We start from the raw sequence: 19,210 nt of genomic DNA on the forward strand, positions 1-19,210 counted from the left end.
TGCATCCAAAAGCAAAACAGGAAACCAATGGAGCACTGGTATAATATACCCAAAAATATCTTTCCCCAAGATGTACTGATCATGTTGAATGGCTTACATGGGACTCACGCCTCATGGGCTTTGCTCTCCCCATTGCTGTGCTCTCCTTCTGGTACAGATTATAAGGAGCATAGGCCTCATCTTGTTTTTTGGAGAGAAGCATTCCCCAACTTTCACTCCTACAAATTCTGCTGCTGGACACAGCAGCAAGAGCTTTTTAATTTTTTATTATTATTATTAGGTTTTTGCAAGTGTAGTTTTCTACTCTGGAAAGTGAGTATGTAAAAATCATGTCTTCTTGCTCAGTGGATCTTACTACATATGTATGTATGTATGTATGAATGTAGAGTTCTACCTGCTTACTTTAGCAACCAAAGTAAGTGTTCACTGACTTTAATTCTCGTTGGCTCTGAGGAGCATAGCATGGATTATATTCCTTCTCATGTATTATCAACAGAATCGTTACTAAATTCTATAAATTACATTGGTGTAAATCTGTTGAAGTCAGAAGGGTTGCACAAGTGTTAGTGAGAGCATAATTTACAGGGTGAATAAAAATCAATGAGTTTAAAAAAAAATAAAAAAATTGGATGTTTTTTATTTAAACTGGATTTTTTTGATAAAATGCTTTTTGAGGAAAAAGCCTATCTAAAGATAGTTTTCATTAAGATACATTATAACTCAAAGATCTCTCATCATGGAATAGGGATTATAAATTCTAATTCTATAGTATGAGACAATATAGTAATGTAATGTTTAAGAAAAGTTTTATAAATGAGATCCTATGGGGCCTCCAGGGGCTTCTATACAGATTATTTTGATTAATCTTTCTATCTACTCAATGAGACTCAGTGCTCAGTCTACAAGATACCATCAGAGATGCTTAGTTTTGCAGTTCTCAAACTGTGGATTTGTCTCTCCAGAGAGAACATGCTTGTTAATGGCAAAAATGTTTTAAAATAAATAAATAAATAATATATAGAGGTGAGAAATAACAGACCTCAACCCTACTGTCCCTCTGCAAATTTGTGCACACAAAGTCAATCCCTTACCTCTCTCTAAAAGTGCAAAGTTTCAAAAAGTTCAATGAATAGAAGACTGTGGGGGATCTGGACAAGGAGGAGAAGTCTGGAGATAAATGTGAGAAGGGAGGGACAGGCAGTAAGAACAAAAATGAAACTGTTTGAGCAACATATCCCAGAAGTCTTGAGGTCTTTCTGAGTGTAGCCTTCATTGATTTGAGATCTACCATACCATTCTCTCACTAGAAAGGAAAACCTATAAGGGCAGCAGGCCATAAAAGAGACCCCGTTTTGGAATATTTTAATGACGTTCTTCTACCTGTGCGTAAGACAGGCATGTGTGCAAAATGCAAAGAGTGCAACAAAGAAATGCAAGGCCTGGATGCCCAAATGAAATATCATGAGAAGTGTTCCTTCTCAGGAGGAAGCTGCGTTGAAGATGATGAAAGGAACAAATCTGAACATGCAGGATCTTCAGGATGGTAAACTTTTTTATTTCATACCTCTTTCCTAAGGACTGCCTGTCTTCCTTCTGGACTGTTCTTGAATTCTCATGTTTGAGCAAAAAATATAGTTCTTATTCTATGGTACTATCATTTTAGATGCAATTGTGATAAAAATAAATAGCTGAAACAGGCACATCTCCCTTTTACAATTTCATTTTTAAAGTAGTACTGAGTGTCAGTGAATGCAATGAGTAATACTAAATGAGCAGTATGGTAATAATACTGCATTGACTTATTTTGTTTAGGAGAATCCATCTTCAACATACAGGATTCTGAAGACTATCCACCTTCAAGATCACTATAATTTTCTATAGTTTCAGAGTTATCTGCTAATGATAGCGTTTCAGTCACATCATGTCTGTCACATAGCCACAGTATATCACCTGTAGCAAAAAGAAAAAAAAAATCTCCATCATCCAAGAACAACCTTGGATAACTTTGTGATAAGAACCAGCAGATTACAAAAAGAGGTAACTGTTGAAAAAATTGCCCAGTTCTTTTATGCAACAAACTCACCTTTCCGTATGATTGAGAACTCACACTTCATTAACATGGTTCAGTCATTAAGACCAAGATACAGTCCACCCAACAGAGCAGACGTCGCAGGCAAATTGCTGGATAAAGTTTATGAAAGAGAAATTGAGCAGTGTGCAAAAGGTCTAGAGGGCAAAATTGTTAACCTGAATCTTGATGGGTGGAGCAATGTCCACAATGATCCTATTGTATGTGGTTGTGTGACAACAGAATAAGGGAATGTTTTCCTTACAGAACCAATTGATACATCAGGAAACGCACACTCGGCAAAATACTTACAAGACGTAGCAGTAAAAGCTGTAACAAACTGTGAAAAAAATTCAAATGTCTAACACACAGCTTGGTCCATGTATCCAAGATGTAAGAAGAAATTATTTAGAAGAGAGTCACAAGCTAACAACATATGGTTGCTGTGCTCATTTGATGCACCTCCTGGCCAAAGACTTCAGTGTTCCAGAAATAAAGGCTAATGTTGTTTGAAAGTGCAAAATACTTCTGTAACAACCACTTTGCAGCAGCTGCTCTGAAAAAAAAATGGGAGGAACCAAGCTAACTCTCCTACAAGACATGCGATGGACTGCAGTAGTGGACTGTTTTGAGCACTATATCAAGAACTGGCCTAATCTGATGAACAAAATTGTGAAAAAAGTTGTTTGTGAATAAAATTGTTTGTGAAGAAAATCATGAAAAAATAGATGGCACTGTCACAGCCAAAATTCTCAACAGTGGGCTTAAGAGAAATGTTGAACACATGCTGAGTACCCTGCAGACTACTTCTGTAGCCTTGAACAAAATGCAGGGAAATAGCTTTTTTGTTACTGACGCTGTTGAAATTTGGAAGGAACTGAGTGAGATCTTAAAAAGAGAAATATGCAATGACAGAGTTAAATTACAAGCATTAAAATAATGAATGGGACAAGCATGATCTCCAGCTTATTTTCTTGCAAATATTCTCAATACTCGGGACCAGGGTCAAACCTTAACTGCTGAAGAAGAGGAGTTGGCTATGACATGGACATCCAGCAATCATCCCTCCATAATGCCAACTATAATAAACTTCAGAGCTCAGGGTGAACCTTGAGAAATATATGTTTGCTGATGATGTTTTAAAGAAAGTCACACCAGTTAACTGGTGGAAGTCACTTAAGCACTTGGATTCAGAGACTGTTGAAGTGATAATCTCTCTTTTAACAGCAGTAGCTTCTTCTGCCGGTGTAGAAAGAATATTTTCTTCCTTTGGACGAATTCATTTCAAACTGAGAAATCGTTTGGGACCTGAAAAAGCAGGAAAGCTTGTTTCTCTTTTCCAGATTATGAACAAACAGGAAAGTGAAGGTGAAGACAACTGAGTTAGCTGCAGAAGCCAATATTTTAAGTTTCTCATGTTGACCTGGCTGACATAGTCAACTTTTAATTTTTTTTAATATTTTATTTAACTGTTTTAGTTAAAAACAATTTTAACAAAAACAAACCTGATTTTAAAAAACTTGAATGTTTAACTAAATTCAAAAATTCTTATGCTTGTTTTGTTAAAATATTACATGTTTGCTTTGAAGAAAAAAAATCCAGACTACATAACGTTGTTGTTTTAGTTAAATAAAAGAATTTAAATGTCTGTCTGGTGATGTTCTCCTCCTAATACAGCATGGCAAGAAAAATTGTCCAAATATTAATGATTAACCTGTTGAATTGGAGATAGTTCACTTCCCAATGACTTCATAAATATCTGCTTCAATTACCTTTTGGTAAATGAAATAAACAAACAATCATACATTTTCTGATATAGCTGTAAAACCTAACCTGAAAAGTTTTCAAAATAAATCACTTAAAAAATGTATAGTGTGTACCTTCTAAAAATGAAACCTACATCTATCTCTGAGTTGTGAAGAATATGTATTAAGGTTATAACAACCAACAAGAATGCACTTTTATGTAGAAATCCATGATTAAAATCGAGTCTTCCCCTGACTAGTGATTTAAATCATGATTTAAATCAATTTGATTTAAATCAAATCCACCCTGATAATTTAGCATGCAGGACCTAGTCATCTTGCAGGGATATGCAAGAATAGGGATGAACTCAGCTTTACTTTTAGATCCCAGATTGAATTTGCAGAGCTGGCAGTTGGGGAAAGGGGGAAGTCTTTTACCTCTAAACTAAACACATTTGATCTGGAATCTTGAAAGACTGAAAAAAAAATAAATCAAACTTCATGATACCATTTTTTATAGATCCACTTTTCAGAGTGGAATCGCACTTTCAGGCATTCTTTTATTAAATATATTTATTTTTGTACTAATATAACATTATTTTAAAAAGGTTTAAGTATGATAGATACCGCTGCCTGCAGAGTACCCCACTTTTAAAGTAACAACACTGTATATAATTTACATACTGATTTCAGATGGAATTTATGAGGGAGGTTAAGCCTGAATTCTGAGTTTTCCATGCTTTCCTGGAATTTACTGCTCAGTGGTGAAGAAGTTTCCCACACAATTCCTTCCCGATGACACCGCGTTGTCGAATTGGACTAGCATTAGTAGAATTTTCTTTTGTTTTATTCTTTCCTCGGAAGCAGCTCATATAGTTCAATGCTGCAAGAGGGACCACTAGTCTGCTCTAGTATGACAATGCCTATGATTCTGTTATTTTTGAGTTATTAAATAAATGGCAGGCTCATAATCATGACCATAGCTATAGTCAATCTCAGGATGAGGTCAGAAGGGGTGGAGTTTTAATGTTCTTTACCTGGAACACAAGCACTGCTCTTACAACAGCAGGGACCCTTGTTTTAACCACTATCTTGTATTTAAACTATTTCTTACTCAGTACAGGATAGTGATGACTTTCACTTTGCTAAGGGTCTGTCTGCACTTCTGTTATACGGAACTAGACACGAAGAGGGGAGGTTGTAACAACTGTAAAAAGTTTGCTTTATGCTTTTTTATATATTCTATATAGTTCGTGTTGGTCCTGAGGCCAGGAGTTGGAAATTTTTTTTAAAATAAAATTGGCACAAAGGTGTGTTTTATTCCCCCCCCTCCCCCCGAAGATGTTTAAAGCACAAAACACAAAGAATTTTTGAGCTCTGGGAATTTGAAAGAACAAAAAAAAGATATATTTTAAATAGAGATTCGCAAGAGCCTGTAACTCAATGTGCACTTCTACTTTGGGATATTTTGGAGGTGAAGGGGGACAAAGCCTACTGAAGTCAATGGAAAACAATTATTTCAATGGGTTTTAGATTAGTCCCTAAATTAGTGTTTAAAAAAGGGGTTTCTATGCAGGGGAGTATATATACACATTGAATAAGGATTTTTAGCACTCTGGCTAAGGTTATCAGGAGACCAAGATTCTACAAACTTAAGTACTCACTGAAAAAATAGATCAGAGCAGCTCTGAAAGCCTTAAAAAAAAAAAAAATTGTTCCAAGAATTTCTTTAATGCATATTCACTTAGCACAAAACACTGGTATATTAAATTGCAGTAAATAAAAGTTTGCCCCCCAAAATAGTGCTGTTTTCAAAGCTACAGTGATCTTAGTAAAATAATGAGAAATTTCCGTATACTTTTATAAAGGTATGTTTAATTAATTCATTTAACAAAATATACAAGAAATAAAGACTCTCACAAGTGACTAATTCCTGTCTTCCGCTGAACAGGTAAAGAGGGCACCTCTACCCCAAAACCTCAAAGCAAGGCAAAGTCTCTTAATGATTGAGATGACTAGATACAGGTCCAAGAGGACTAAAGGAGACACAGGGACTTGTCCAGTCTGCTAGCATTTATGCTGCTGACAGAAAGATTTGGTTTGTGGCTCAGGGTCTGGACTGGGACTTCGGAGCTATAGCATGGGTTCTCAATTCTGACACAGACTTTGTGTGTGACCTTGAGCAAGTCATTCAGTTCTCGGGGTTTCAGTTCCACATCTATAAATGGGCATAATACTACAACTTAATCTGGAACATGCAGGAGTCCTTTGTCAAAGGACTTCGGAACAACACTGGATTATCTGTAGCCTCCATGTTGTGCAGCAAGAGGAGTCAACGATAAACTTTCAGACTTTACTGAATTTCCTGGCTCTTGTGGATTGAATTTTTATAATAATAATTGAACACAATTTAGTGTATTTGGGAGCAAGACTGAATGAGAATGTACTTTAATTTTGTACTGTGTAACAATGCATTTCCTCCCACAAGTCAGTGATGTGAACTGATGAAGCCCTTTGCCTCTCTGAATTAACACTTACTGTTATGTATTAGTAGGTGTCTCTGCAGAGAGAATGGGGTGCGGAACAAAGCCTTGCATTCCTCACACTGGAATGGTCTCTCTTCAGAGTGGGTCTGCAGACGAAAGAGAATGAGTCAGGGGGAAGGATCAGGGAAATCAATTAGGTGTTATTACAATAATTGTAGCTGGCAGGCTGAGTTCAGAAGGGACATCATGGCAGTTCCGCATACTAGGTGACAAAGGATTCAAATAACCATCATGCTTCATTTAAGTGGAACTTTGCAAGACAACTTGGCAACTATTAAATAGGTGTACAACACAAATCCTTGGAATTCTGTTACGTAAAAGGTGTGTGTGTGGGTCTGTGTCAGTCTGTACACATACAGAGAATATCTACATTTTGAAAGAAAGCTATAAGCTAGAATTTGACGTTTCACCAAATAATATATAACGTCATCAAAATTAAGTGCACCCTCAAAAGCACATTTTCTCAGTTAATTACAGTCTACTCGTAGCCCACTGCTGATCTGCCTATTCTCAAGACACCAATTTAAAATTTAGCAAAATAAAATCTCTCAAATCTAGAACCTATCCCCTATCCCCCTGTCTCAGCTTCATTTGCTAATTTGAAACAGAAGACAGAAGTATTGTACTGAGAGCCTTGCTTACCTCAGTAAAAATTCACCATAGCTGAAATAGCCTCCTCAAAGTCATAAACAAGACAGAAAGCTAAGCTTGGCTGAATCTTGTAAACAAACTTCACAGCTGCTGATGCTGATCTCTGGAGCTTGTGAAAGAATCAGCTTTTATCCTACATCTGTAAATTTCAAATCACTTCCTCTGGTTTTTTATTGTAATGAAGTACTATCCCACTATTGCCAGTAAATGAAGCTGTACAATATGTTATCTAACCAAATTGCCTATAATTTTCTGATAAAGGGAAGTTTTAAAGAATCCGCTTCTAAATACTGCATTTAGCTCACAAGGATCTTAATTGAAAGCTATTGTGCCCCAAGGGAAAGGGGAGTGACTGGAAGTGTTTTATCACACACACGGATTATGGTTTATAAAATTATGTTCATTAAACAGTGAATTTCATAGCCTGAGGGTAAACATGAATATGGTACATAAATGCACACTCTATATTCTCCTCGTGGCAGGGAAATCCCTAATGTCATAGGACATTCATAGCTACTCCACAAACAGGGTGGGAGAGTGGTGGAAAGAGGGGCAGTGAAATTATTTACGTGCAGCCTGTAGCCCTTTTGGGTCACATACTCACATTCATTTTTAACCCAAATGTCCTTTCTCATGGCTAGCAATACCAAGATGTTACAGTATACTAATAGCCATCTGTAGTGGATTGCAAAAACCACAGCCAGAACAATGATCAGATAAATAAATCAGCACAGGACTCTTTCATTCATAGATACTTATTCTTTCAAACATTCCTTTGTTTGTTATTAAAGAACAAAGCCTTGCTACTTTATACCTTTTTATTGGTGTATGTCCACAAGAGAGAGGGGGGGACCTTTAAGAAGGTGCCTTGAGACTGCATGGCTCAGACAGTGCAATGACTGAAAATGGGATAGAGAGGCTTTCACCTCAGTCTGTAGCTCAAATCCAGCCTAAGTCACATATAGCAGAAAGGCCACTGAATGACCCTCAAATGGCTACGTAAAATAAATTGATCATTTCAGTCTGGTTCTTAGTGGTTCACATCATAATTAGCATTAGTTGATATCCTTAGTGACATTCTCAACAGCGAGGCCAAGGATTGACTGGGCGTGAAGAGACTGAACTACCTTCTCACCTCAATAGGTGGTTCCTCCAGAACAGGGTTGAGACATATTGATGAGACACTGTGGGGAAGCTTGCAGTGCTGCTGTCTGTGCTGTACCTGTTCTGTGGATAAATAGAAGGGTTCAGTCTCCAGGGCTGTCAATCTGGCACTTTTCACGAGCGCAAAAGTCACTTCCTTTTATTCAAAACACCCTACTCTAGAATGCTTTTCTGTTTGTTAGTTCTATGGGTGCAGGACCCATCCACTGTCACTTAAAAGCCCTTCGCAGCTTCTCTCAGATATGGCCTTTTAGCTACAATATAGGAGTCCAACTGTATTTCTAAAGCTCATAATTGAGACAAAAACCTAAATGTGTAATAGATGCGAAAGTGCACCTTGAGATGAATGCATCATTGTCATCATCGCACACTTCTCACAATCACAAGTTCACTTGCTCACACCATGCTTTCCTTGGGTTTGCTAGAAATGCACATGGGTTCTAGAGTAGGAGACTCCAAATTGGAAAACTGGCCTAGTATTTTTGATGTGCTCACATGAAATTTGAAGGTTCAACTAATAACGCTTTAGCTGCTATTACAAAATTATATCTAACTGTATAATAAATATATAAAATACTGTATAATAGTACACACACACACACAGAGTATATTGTATACACCAACTTTTGTATTTTAAAAAATACGATTAATATACATGCAGTAGCAAAAACACTGAGCAGGATTTAATCATACAAGTGTAGACTATCATATATCCAATCCCCCCGCCACACACACACACCCAGGTGATGCCCCTAATTTGAATGTAATAGAACAGATTGCAGCTGCTTTCATATGCAGCTGACCTCCACTGGGAGCAAGCTGAAGCAGCAAGCACCAAGGCCTGTAGTTTCTGCAGTTAAAAAGGAGGGTGCCCATTATCCTTATAGAACTCCTTGGGCTGCATTTACCAGTTTAGGCTCTGATTCAGCAAGGAACTTAAGCAACTGCCTAATACTAACAATGTGAGTAGTCTCTGATTTCAGTAGGACTATTCACACGCTTAAATAAAAGCTAAATATATAGCAGTTTTCATCCATAGACCGCACAGTGCTTCACAGTTGTTAACGTACTTATCCTCAAAATACCCTTGCAAGGTAGGAAAGTATTATCATCCTCATTTTTAGAGATGGAAAACTGAAGCACAATCAGACTGAGTGACTTGCACAAAAGGTCGGTGGCAAAGCACGACACTGAGCATGGGTCTTCCAAGTCCTAGGCTAGAACCCGATCCACAGGCTTGAGTACATTGCTGAATCAGGGCCTTGGAAAAGTATCTAATCCACTCAGTTGTTATCCAAAGCTCTTTTCTACAAAGTCAGTGGCAAACTGAGCCTTGAAATATGTTGAAAATTTGGATACAGGACTGAACCCAGGTTTTTGGAAAGCGTATCAGCACAGAAAAGGTCTATCTACACTGGGAATATTTGTAAGCATTTTACTGCATTAGTGCAGCTCACACAGTAATGTAAATAGAGGAAGGTGCAACACAGGCAGAGATGCTTGAAAATAATTTTCCTCATTTGAATTTTATCCTTATTACATTCCAGTGTTATACATTCCAGTGTTTTGCATGGCATGGAAATGCATATGCTACTGACTTGATTCATTCAGAATCTGGGCCGGCACAGGGAACCTTGTGTTGGAAAGTCTGCACAGAGGGAGGATGTGGCACCCAAGACACCCACAACTCTTATTCCTACAGGGGGGTTGCAGCTAGCCACTGGAATTCTAAAAAGGCTTGGCATCTGTTCTGGAGGATGATGAGACCAAGGCAGCTGGGAAGGGGCTGCTATGCAACATTCCCTAGGAAGCTTTAACTAGCATGGGTCTTGTAGAATTCTATTCTCAACCTCAACATACAGCTGCTTATTCTAGTAGAACCCCCCATGGTAGTGCCATCAATGCAACTGTCTATCTTTTCTTGAGTGAATACCCCTTGATTAGCTCTAGGCCCTTCTGCACCTTGTGTCTGCTGAGTTCGTCAAGGATCTTCACTTTCTCTTCCCTGACAACATCTGCGACATGTAGTCAACAGACAATGAAAGGGTGGGGGAAACAAAGCCAGATACTTCTGAGTACAAAAATAATTTGTACTATATGCCCACTTTCATCAGGTCTGATCTTCCATCACGAAAGGTAACAGGGTTTCTCTCCAGCACAATTCCAACACTGCTCACCTCCACTAAATACTACCGCTCTCCTCTTCCACAGAAAGGAACTGTGCATATCAAGTGCCTATTTAATTCTGTAGACTGGGCTTTTCAGAGGAGCCTAAGGGTACATCTATACTGCAAAAAACAACCCCGTCCCTGTCTTCCCACAACAAAAAGAAACAACATACAAGCAGGCCTCATAGCCGTGGGTCAACTGACTCAGACTCACAGGGCTTGAATCACAGAGCTAAATAGCAGTGTAGACATTTGAGCTCGGAATTGAGTCCAGACTCCAAAACCCTCCCCCTTCATTGGGTTTCAGAGTCCGGGATCCAGCCCAAGCCTGAATGTCAACATTGCTATTTCTAACTCCCAGCGCAAGCCCGGGGCAGTTGACCAGGCTCTGAGATTCATTACCATGCAGTGGTTTTTTTTGCTGTGTAGACTTATCCCAAGTGAGTTAACTCCCATCTCCCACTGAAATTCCATGAGAGCTGGGCACCTTATTCTCTTCAGCTTCTTTGAAAAGCCCAGTCTTAACCTGCACAGTGGGCAGCACTCCTCAGAACCTGAGCCATGTTTAAAAGTACTACTTTATTCTGACACTTCCACACAACACCAACTTAGGTATCCTCTAAACATTAATCAAACAAACAAACAAACAAAAAAACCTTCATCCAAATGATACATATAAAATTCAAAGAGGGGAAAACACTTCCATCCTGTTTCTTATTATAAATGAAAGTCTGCCATATAATGCTACATGCAGTGTAATAGCCAAAAAGGTTTTTCAAATCTGACAATACATTTTCCATTACATGCTGTTTATTTGTCTGTTTTTTAACCATAGCACACACCATTCCTACTGCACATTTATAACCAAGCTGCTTCAGTACAGTAAAAGTATTCTGAAACTGGAAAAGCGCTGTCAGCCGATTTGGGTGCAAACATTTACTTTCACCCAAAGAAAATAAAACAGATACAGTATTCCCATAGGATTACACACACACACACATACACACACACACACCCACCCCAATCAGGAGGATGTAGACTTAAACAAACAAAACCACAAACTTGATAAAAAAGCATAAATGAAATATGTGATGGAGTAGGATGGTATGAAGTTTTAAATTTCCATCTCATTGGGATAACTACATTGTCAACAAGTCACTGAGCCCTCTACCTCTTGTGAATAGTGCAGTCCTCTTAAATCATGGCCATACAAATAGACTAGCACCCCTTCTATCATATAGTTTGTGCCACGCTGTTTGTTCAACGTACACAGGGATTTATTGTGTTTTAAAGAAAGTAAGTTGCTTGGACTTGAAGAGGTTGACAGGACTTGTCGCTGTTGTGTCATTAAATGCACAGATCTTATTTTTTTTTTGTTTCTCTGTGCATTGTCTTTATCTAACGGGACTAAGACAGTCTCTGCATTACTAGCATACAGACTCAAGAAATAAGTATTATTGCAAAGTGTGTGAATAATTATGACAAAAACTAAACAAGATATTTACCAGATGATCAACTATAAAGTTTGCACATTTCTCTCAGTTAGCAGAATCTGTAATCTTCAGCAAATATATGATCCGATCCTGCAAGGTTTACTCAAAGAATCTTTACATGAGCAAAGCCACTGACTTTAAGTAAGGGTTGCAGTATGGGGCCAAAAGGATATGGTAGTTCATTCATTATTCTTGCTTGATTCTGAAGTTCTTATTCAGGCAAAACTCTCTATTGGACATCAGATCAAAGTTATCATAACAAAATGTGTAGATTTTCTTAGTTTTTAGATACAGAAGTAGCTGGCCAGATTAAGTATTTCAAGAATTTTCATAAAACTGTATCCACTTGGCAAGGTCTTGTTTTTTGATTGTTGTTTTTTTTAAAATGAAGTTACACATGCAAGTTATGATCATAATATACATGGCAGCTAGCTGTGTCTTTCAGCATGCTTGTGCATACGTTCTGTTTTGGGTGAGGGGGGGAGTCATCACTGTTTCATCCTGTAAGAGACATTATTATTACTTTCATATGATTTATGACTGAAAGTACAAGAGATGGTGCAAAGATCCTGTGCCAAATTCCCAGATGGCATATAACATGAGCCACACTGTGAAAACCTTATAAGTATAGGTATATCAGTTTCATCAAAGTGGAGGGGGGGAAGCAAGGCGTTCCAAAGACTGGGCAGGAAATCAGCCAGATAATTTCTTTTTTTACAGTCTTGGAATTCTGAAGCAGCAGTCATGGGTAGCCTTGCCATTGAAAATGTAACGTAGGGTTAAAAGTAATGACAGGCATTACAGAAATTAGGACAGGCAGATTTGAGTTTAAATCAACAGAAATAGAGCATCCTTTCATGTGTACATTATTAGGGTAGTGTTTCTTCTGATGTTTCAGTAATGTATTATTTAACACTATCAAATGCAAATAATATATTGTTTGAAAGTATCTCCTGATAAGTACGATTAGGAATGACTGCAACAGCATTATTGCTCATTTTGTTCAAATATGATCATTCTTTTTTAAGCCAAAAACTAGAGACCTTTTAGATCAGATAAATATTTGACTTGATAACATATAAAAACAAACCAGAAGACTCAAAATAGGGATTTATTCAGTGCATTTAGCAGAAGAATCATTTCTGTGTGTTTGTATTTTACTGGAATTCATTTAGTATCTTGAGATCTTGGTTATAACAAAAAACACTAGAAAATACATTTTCCAATACTTTAATCTCATGTTTATAAGCATGCCAGAGCTTAATGATCAACCATTTAAAAGAAAAATAGCTGCATATCTGAGGCTGGCAGACCTGTAAACAACAACAGCAGAGTGCTTTACCTTCTTGTGATTCTTGTAAACATTTCTGTGGGCAAATCCCTTTCCACAAAGCTTGCATTTATAAGGTTTATCTTCACTGTGTATTATTTTGTGTGCAGTCACTTGATCAAGTCGTTTGAAGGACTTATTGCAAACCTCGCAGGTGTAGGGGCGTTTTTCTGCAGAAAATGAGTGGGGGACATTTAATCTCCTGTTTATACAGGGGGAGAAGATGAAAGGCAGAGACAGTCATCTCCTCAGAGAGATTTTTGCAATTAAGTCAACCCAATTAAGATTAAACCAATTAGAAAGACATCTAATGCCCTTTATGTTAGACAGTTAAGTCACTTCATAAAAGATGAGCTATGGTGTATCTCAAGAAATTGGCACATTCTTTGCAATAATCATTGCTAACACTAAATTCTGATTAATTAGCTTAAATCAAAAGAGAATGACTTCAAAGAGGAAAAGCCTGTTTCCAGATTACAAATGTGAAAGAGGGCATGACAGTTTAAATGTTTTAAAAGTTAATTAACAATATACATATCATATTAGTTTCGAAAACCAAAAGTTGCTATGCAAAAGCCTTTCTGCTTGAACTGGTGACTCAAACCCAAGCCCTGTAGTCTCACCCAAAAGCGTCAAAAATAAGCTAAAAGCCTCTGGACAAAGCTTATTTTAAAATAAATGTGATTGCAGTATGTTGAAACCAAGAAAGCAGATATGTTAAAAGGCTCCACTGTTACAAAATCCTGTATGTTTAAACTTTAATGTATTTGACAGAACTAAGTTCGTGCCTCCATTGTGTTGGCTGATGTTTCTAATTACTGGATGAAAGATCTAGAAATGCCAGGTTCCAATGATCAAAAACGCTGGCAGTGTCAATTCATATAATGCTGCCAGACCTGCAGACACAAGATGCTGCCAGTCACGGTGACCTGCTCCACCAGCCACGAGGCAGGCTGATATGTTAATGTGTGGTCTACTGCATGGTGTGGAGTATAAACTGCTTTATTCTGACTAGGAGCTCTGTGCTCAAAATGCGAGTCCATTAGAGAATCTGAACGTCTCTCCTTTTATCACAGCCCTGCCTAGGTCATATCCCAGTTCTGCACCCCTTCCATTCAACCACTAGACACCTAAACCCCTACAGAAAGCAAACAGCAATGTTATTAGTTCCCCAATCCCCATAGCATTGCACTCTCCCATCCCAGCTAGCCTGAAGGAGAAGCTTGAAGAAGTTGCCAGGAGCAGGAGGTTGCACCATTAAATTTGGACCTTCCACTGGTGCAAAGAGAGTTAGCTGGCACCAGATTTACTTTAACTAGCTCCCAAACACTGCAGAATCCATCAGAACATCTATAAAAAAAACAACATACCGCAATATATCTCAAGGACCAATTCTGGTATACAAGAAAAACCACAGGGTTTTTTTTTACCTGAGTGAGTTATCATATGGCGTTTTAGCTGGTTAGCTGAAATAAATTTCTTGTCACATTCCTGACACTCAAAGATCTCATGAACCTGCAAAATGAGTGTTTAATGATAATTAAATATGTGTCTCAAACAAGATCACACATCTTAGATATACAGAACATCTCTAACAAACTGTAATTATTTCTTAGCTTGTAGCTATGTTAATACTCATGCATATATTGTGATTTCTTCCTTAATTATCCCATGCTGAACAACAGTGTCTCTCAAAAATCAAATCTTCATACTTCTGAACAAACATTTATCACTAAGACAACACACAGGAACTAAGATTATGTAAATATGTAATATCACATTAATTTTAAATCTCATCAATATGGAAACATGAAGCAAAAAATAAATAAACGTAGAATAACTTGCAAAAATATTTTCAGTTCATTTATTTCCAATAAGCACGGGCTTATAAATAACAAAAAGGGCTTGAAAGTTTGTCTCTCTCACCAACAGAAGTTGGTCCAATAAGAAATATTACCTCAACCACCATGTCTCTCTAACAACAAAATAACACACATCTAATAATTTTTAGAAAGCATAATAAATATGAAATGCTATTGGAGTCCACTGTAAATAAAAACATATTTCAACATTATCAAGAATATCAGATTACTAACATCATCATTGATTAACAAAATAAAAACAATCTAGATAAGGATAAAATGACTTAATCCACAATTAAAGAGCTAGCCTTCAACTACTGGATCATAAGATCCAGCTATCAAACACTAGCCTTCTTCTCCCTAAACTACATTAATAAATGCAAATGCATTCCATACTATGCACATAGCCCCAGAGGTCAAAACTTTCTAGAGAGTTTTAGCAAAGATATCAAATGTTCTCGTGCACCCAACAGGATGGATCTGTCCAAGCAATCATCTAGGGCTTGGACTTGATGCTGCACTAATGACTGAATTTTGAAGCAAATTAAATATTTTAAATTGTCTCAAGACCAGTTCTAATACTCCGCAAGGCTTCTATGCCCTTCCATTTACGTACTATTCAATGTAAACAGGACAAAAGTCTTATTTCTCAAAAAAACCCTTATCCAAAATTAGGTTATGCCCCTCAGTGGACATCATTTGTACTGAAAAATTCCCTGTTTATCCAGATAAATTCTATATTCCCTTCTCCCTATTGATTCATATGATTTTACTGTATTTTTTCAGCTTCATTGGTTTTTCTTCTTCTGGGGTTGAAGTTCAGATCTGTATAATTCCACAGACCTGCCACCTCACAATATAGTAATTCCTCCCCAAATATTTCAGACACCTTATTTCAGGAGATGAGTGTTTTTCTTTAGAGTAGACTACTATTTAATGTACCAGAGTCCAGATTGCTCTTTAATTCCACGTAACTGTCTGATTTCAATTTATGAACTTCTATTACACACAATTTGCTTTTCTTCTAAAAAAGGAAATGGCGGTCTTAGTGGGTAATTAAACAGAGGGAAATATTTCTACACATAGGGAAAAAAAAGCCTTTTTTGCCTCTCCCTATATTAAGAATGACTTCACCCAGAAACAGTTTAATTATTTGGTTGCACACACAGCCCTACGATGGTAGATCAAGAGGGATTAAAAAGTCAGACACATTTTTAGAATTGTGATTATCTGACCAAGGTCTATGCACCCTCAACAAATCATATTTCCTCATTTTAAAAAGTGATACTATCAGAAATCTTCATTTGGCCTATTAAAAAAGGACAAAAGTTCTTTGAATAACTTTGCAGAGGTGAATCTGAGGTGTATTAACTTTGCAGGGTATAGTTTTAAAAAGGCTAGGCTTCTGTTAAACTTACTCACATTACTTCACTCCTGTTCCACTGGGATCAGTGAGACCACATGTGGAGGAAGGGTATTACTTACTGTGAGTTAGGGGGTAAATAACCAACATGGATTTTCCTTTTTAAAGACAAGTATTACATTTGCCTTTCTCCAGTCCTCTGGGACCTCACCCATACTCCATGAGTTCTTCAGGATAATGGCTAAAGGTTCTGAGATTGTTTCGGCTAGTTCCTTAAGTACCCTCAGATGAATTTCATCAGGCCCTGCTAACCTGTTTACAAATAACTTATCTAAATATTCTTTAACCTGTTCTTTCCTTATTCTGACTTGTGTTCCTTCCCTCTTGCTGTTAATATTAATTATGTTAAGTATTTGGTCACCATTAACTTTTTTAGAGAAGATTGAAGCAAAATAGGCATTAAACATCTCAGCGTTCGTGATGTCATCTGTTATTAACTCTCCTTCCCCATTAACTAATTGACCAATATTTTCCTTCATCTTTCTCTTGCTCCTAATGTATTTATACAACCTCGTCTTATTGCCTTTTGTGTCCCTTGTGAGTTCCCTTGTACTTTAGCCTCTCATTTTATCCCTACATGTTTGCACTATTCCTTCACATTGGGATAGTTTGCTGTTGTGCCCTTAACATTGTCTCTTTGAGAAACTGCCAGTTCTCCTGAACTTCTTTTTTCCTTAGATTTTCTTCCCATAGGACCTTATCTTATCTTGTTAAAGTCTCTTTTTCAAGTCCATTGTGCTTCTTCTGCAGCTCTCACTCCTTCCTTTACTTCAAATCATGAAACCTATCATGTCATGATCACTTTCACCTAAATTACTTTCTATATTCACAACCAATTCCTCCCTTTTAGTCAGAATCAAGTCTAAAATGGCTGTCTTCCTGATTACTTCCTCCACCTTCTGAAACAAGAAGCTGTCCCCAATACATTTCAAGAACTTATTATATATTTTGTGTTTTGGCGTATTACTTTAACTACCCAGACATCTATTGGAAAAGTCTCCCATAACTACCAGGTCTTGCATTTTGGATATTTCTGTTATTTGTTCTAGAAATGATTCATCTACCTCCTCCTGCTGATTTGGTAGTCTATAGGGGACCCCTGCCGTGGCATGGCCCTGCTTTTTTCCCTTTTATCCTTACCCAGAGACTTTCAATGGTCTGCCTCTCGCCTCCTTCTGGTGTACATATTCTTGATGTATAATGCAACTCCTCCCCCTTTTTGTTCCCCCATCTCTCCTTCCTGAACAAGCTATACACCTCTTTACCAATACTCCAATCATGAGATTTATCCCACCCAGTCTCAGTGATGCCAATTAAGTCATAATTTATCTTATGGACTAATACTTCAATTCTTCCTCTTTCTTCCCTATACGCCTTTCATTTGTGCACATACATCTAAGATGCTGGGCAAATTACCCTACTGTTTTCCGTCTTCTTGTTCCTATTGCCCTATTGTAATTTTCCACGTTTGACAAACTTGATGGTGGATCAGCGATAAATAGACATTCAATCAATCTGCCATTAGTGCCACAGGCAAAGCTTGTCAACGGATCGTTTGGCTGGCAGGATCTGCAGGAATTTATAACAACTGAGATAAAATAATGATCTTATCTATAAGCCTAACAATGATATGCCTACAAAAGTGGGACATTCCTGATTTGCAGCATCACATGGCTACCTTAGGTTTCAGAGTAGGAGCCGTGTTAGTCTGTATCCGCAAAAAGAAAAGGAGTACTTGTGGCACCTTTAAGGCTAACAATTTATTTGAGCATAAACTATGTGAACTGTAGCTCACGAAAGCTTATGTTCTAATAAATTCGTTAGTCTCTAAGATGCCACAAGTACTCCTTTTCTTTTTATAGCTATCTTAATGTGCAATGGTTTGTGGGTACCATGCTAAAACAAAACAGGATGCATTTTGATTAGGTTTGAGAAGGCATGGTAGAATTGGTAAGTCTTTTTCAAGAAAAAGTACAGAAGAACATTAACGCTAGCAAGTAAAATCACAAAAAACTAGTACAAGGGATTATCACTCCTCTTGCAACATCTTATTTTAATTGATACCATCTACATCTTCACTGGATTTAGGTTATAACTGGACATTATTAGAGACTTATAGTTAATCTGATAAACATTACAATGTAGGTTTTTGTAGAAACGGGCCCTCTAAGGTTCTGGTAATTTATCAAATTAATCTTGCTGGGTCTTCCTTTGGGTAGAATGGATTCCGAATCTCATATTCATAACCCTGTATTTCTATACTAACTCCATTATTTTCAGGATATTAACTCTTTCTGTACAGATTATTAAAGATCACACTATTTCAATGTATGCACAAAAATTATTATTATTTTTTGGTAAGTGGCACTTTTTATACTAACCAAATAACTCAAAAAGATTGCATACAACACCCTTAGGACTGTGATGTTATTTTCACAAAGGGTGGTAAGACAAAACTTGTTTGCATTTTTGCATAGGAAGAAAGATTCACAGATTTACTTTAATGGCTAAAATACACTTGGATTTACTTCCCTCCTTGTGAACTGCAGACAAAAAAAATAAAAAAATAAAAAGCAGACAATTTTGTTTTAGCTTGGTAATGTGAACATGACACACACATGAAATTTTATATTTGGTAAAAGATACATTAGAATGAAACCAGGATTTTTGGTTTGATCTACTGTGGATACAAAAATAAATACTCATACTCAAAGAAAAGGCACTGCTTTTGTAACCACAAAAAAGACTACCCAATAGTTT

The 19,210-nt window shown here is 37.2% G+C and overlaps 1 protein-coding gene across 4 annotated transcripts in view; it reads right to left on the minus strand.

Moving 5' to 3' along the window:
- The window catches only part of PRDM5 (PR/SET domain 5), a 132,613-nt gene that overhangs the window by 66,151 nt on the left and 47,252 nt on the right, over positions 1-19,210 (minus strand). For 3 of the 4 annotated variants that reach the window (XM_077814424.1, XM_077814423.1, XM_077814421.1), the window contains 3 exons: positions 14,596-14,680; positions 13,178-13,335; positions 6,352-6,445 (listed from right to left, as the gene is read on the minus strand). In XM_077814424.1, coding sequence (XP_077670550.1) covers positions 6,352-6,445; positions 13,178-13,335; positions 14,596-14,680 — 337 coding nt within the window. Of the gene's footprint in view, positions 1-6,351; positions 6,446-13,177; positions 13,336-13,457; positions 13,473-14,580; positions 14,681-19,210 lie in introns of all 4 variants that reach the window. The other variant, XM_077814422.1, reaches the window with a different exon arrangement.

The sequence above is a fragment of the Eretmochelys imbricata genome, chromosome 4 (genome assembly GCF_965152235.1).
Source record: "Eretmochelys imbricata isolate rEreImb1 chromosome 4, rEreImb1.hap1, whole genome shotgun sequence".
NCBI classification, from domain to species: domain Eukaryota; kingdom Metazoa; phylum Chordata; order Testudines; family Cheloniidae; genus Eretmochelys; species Eretmochelys imbricata.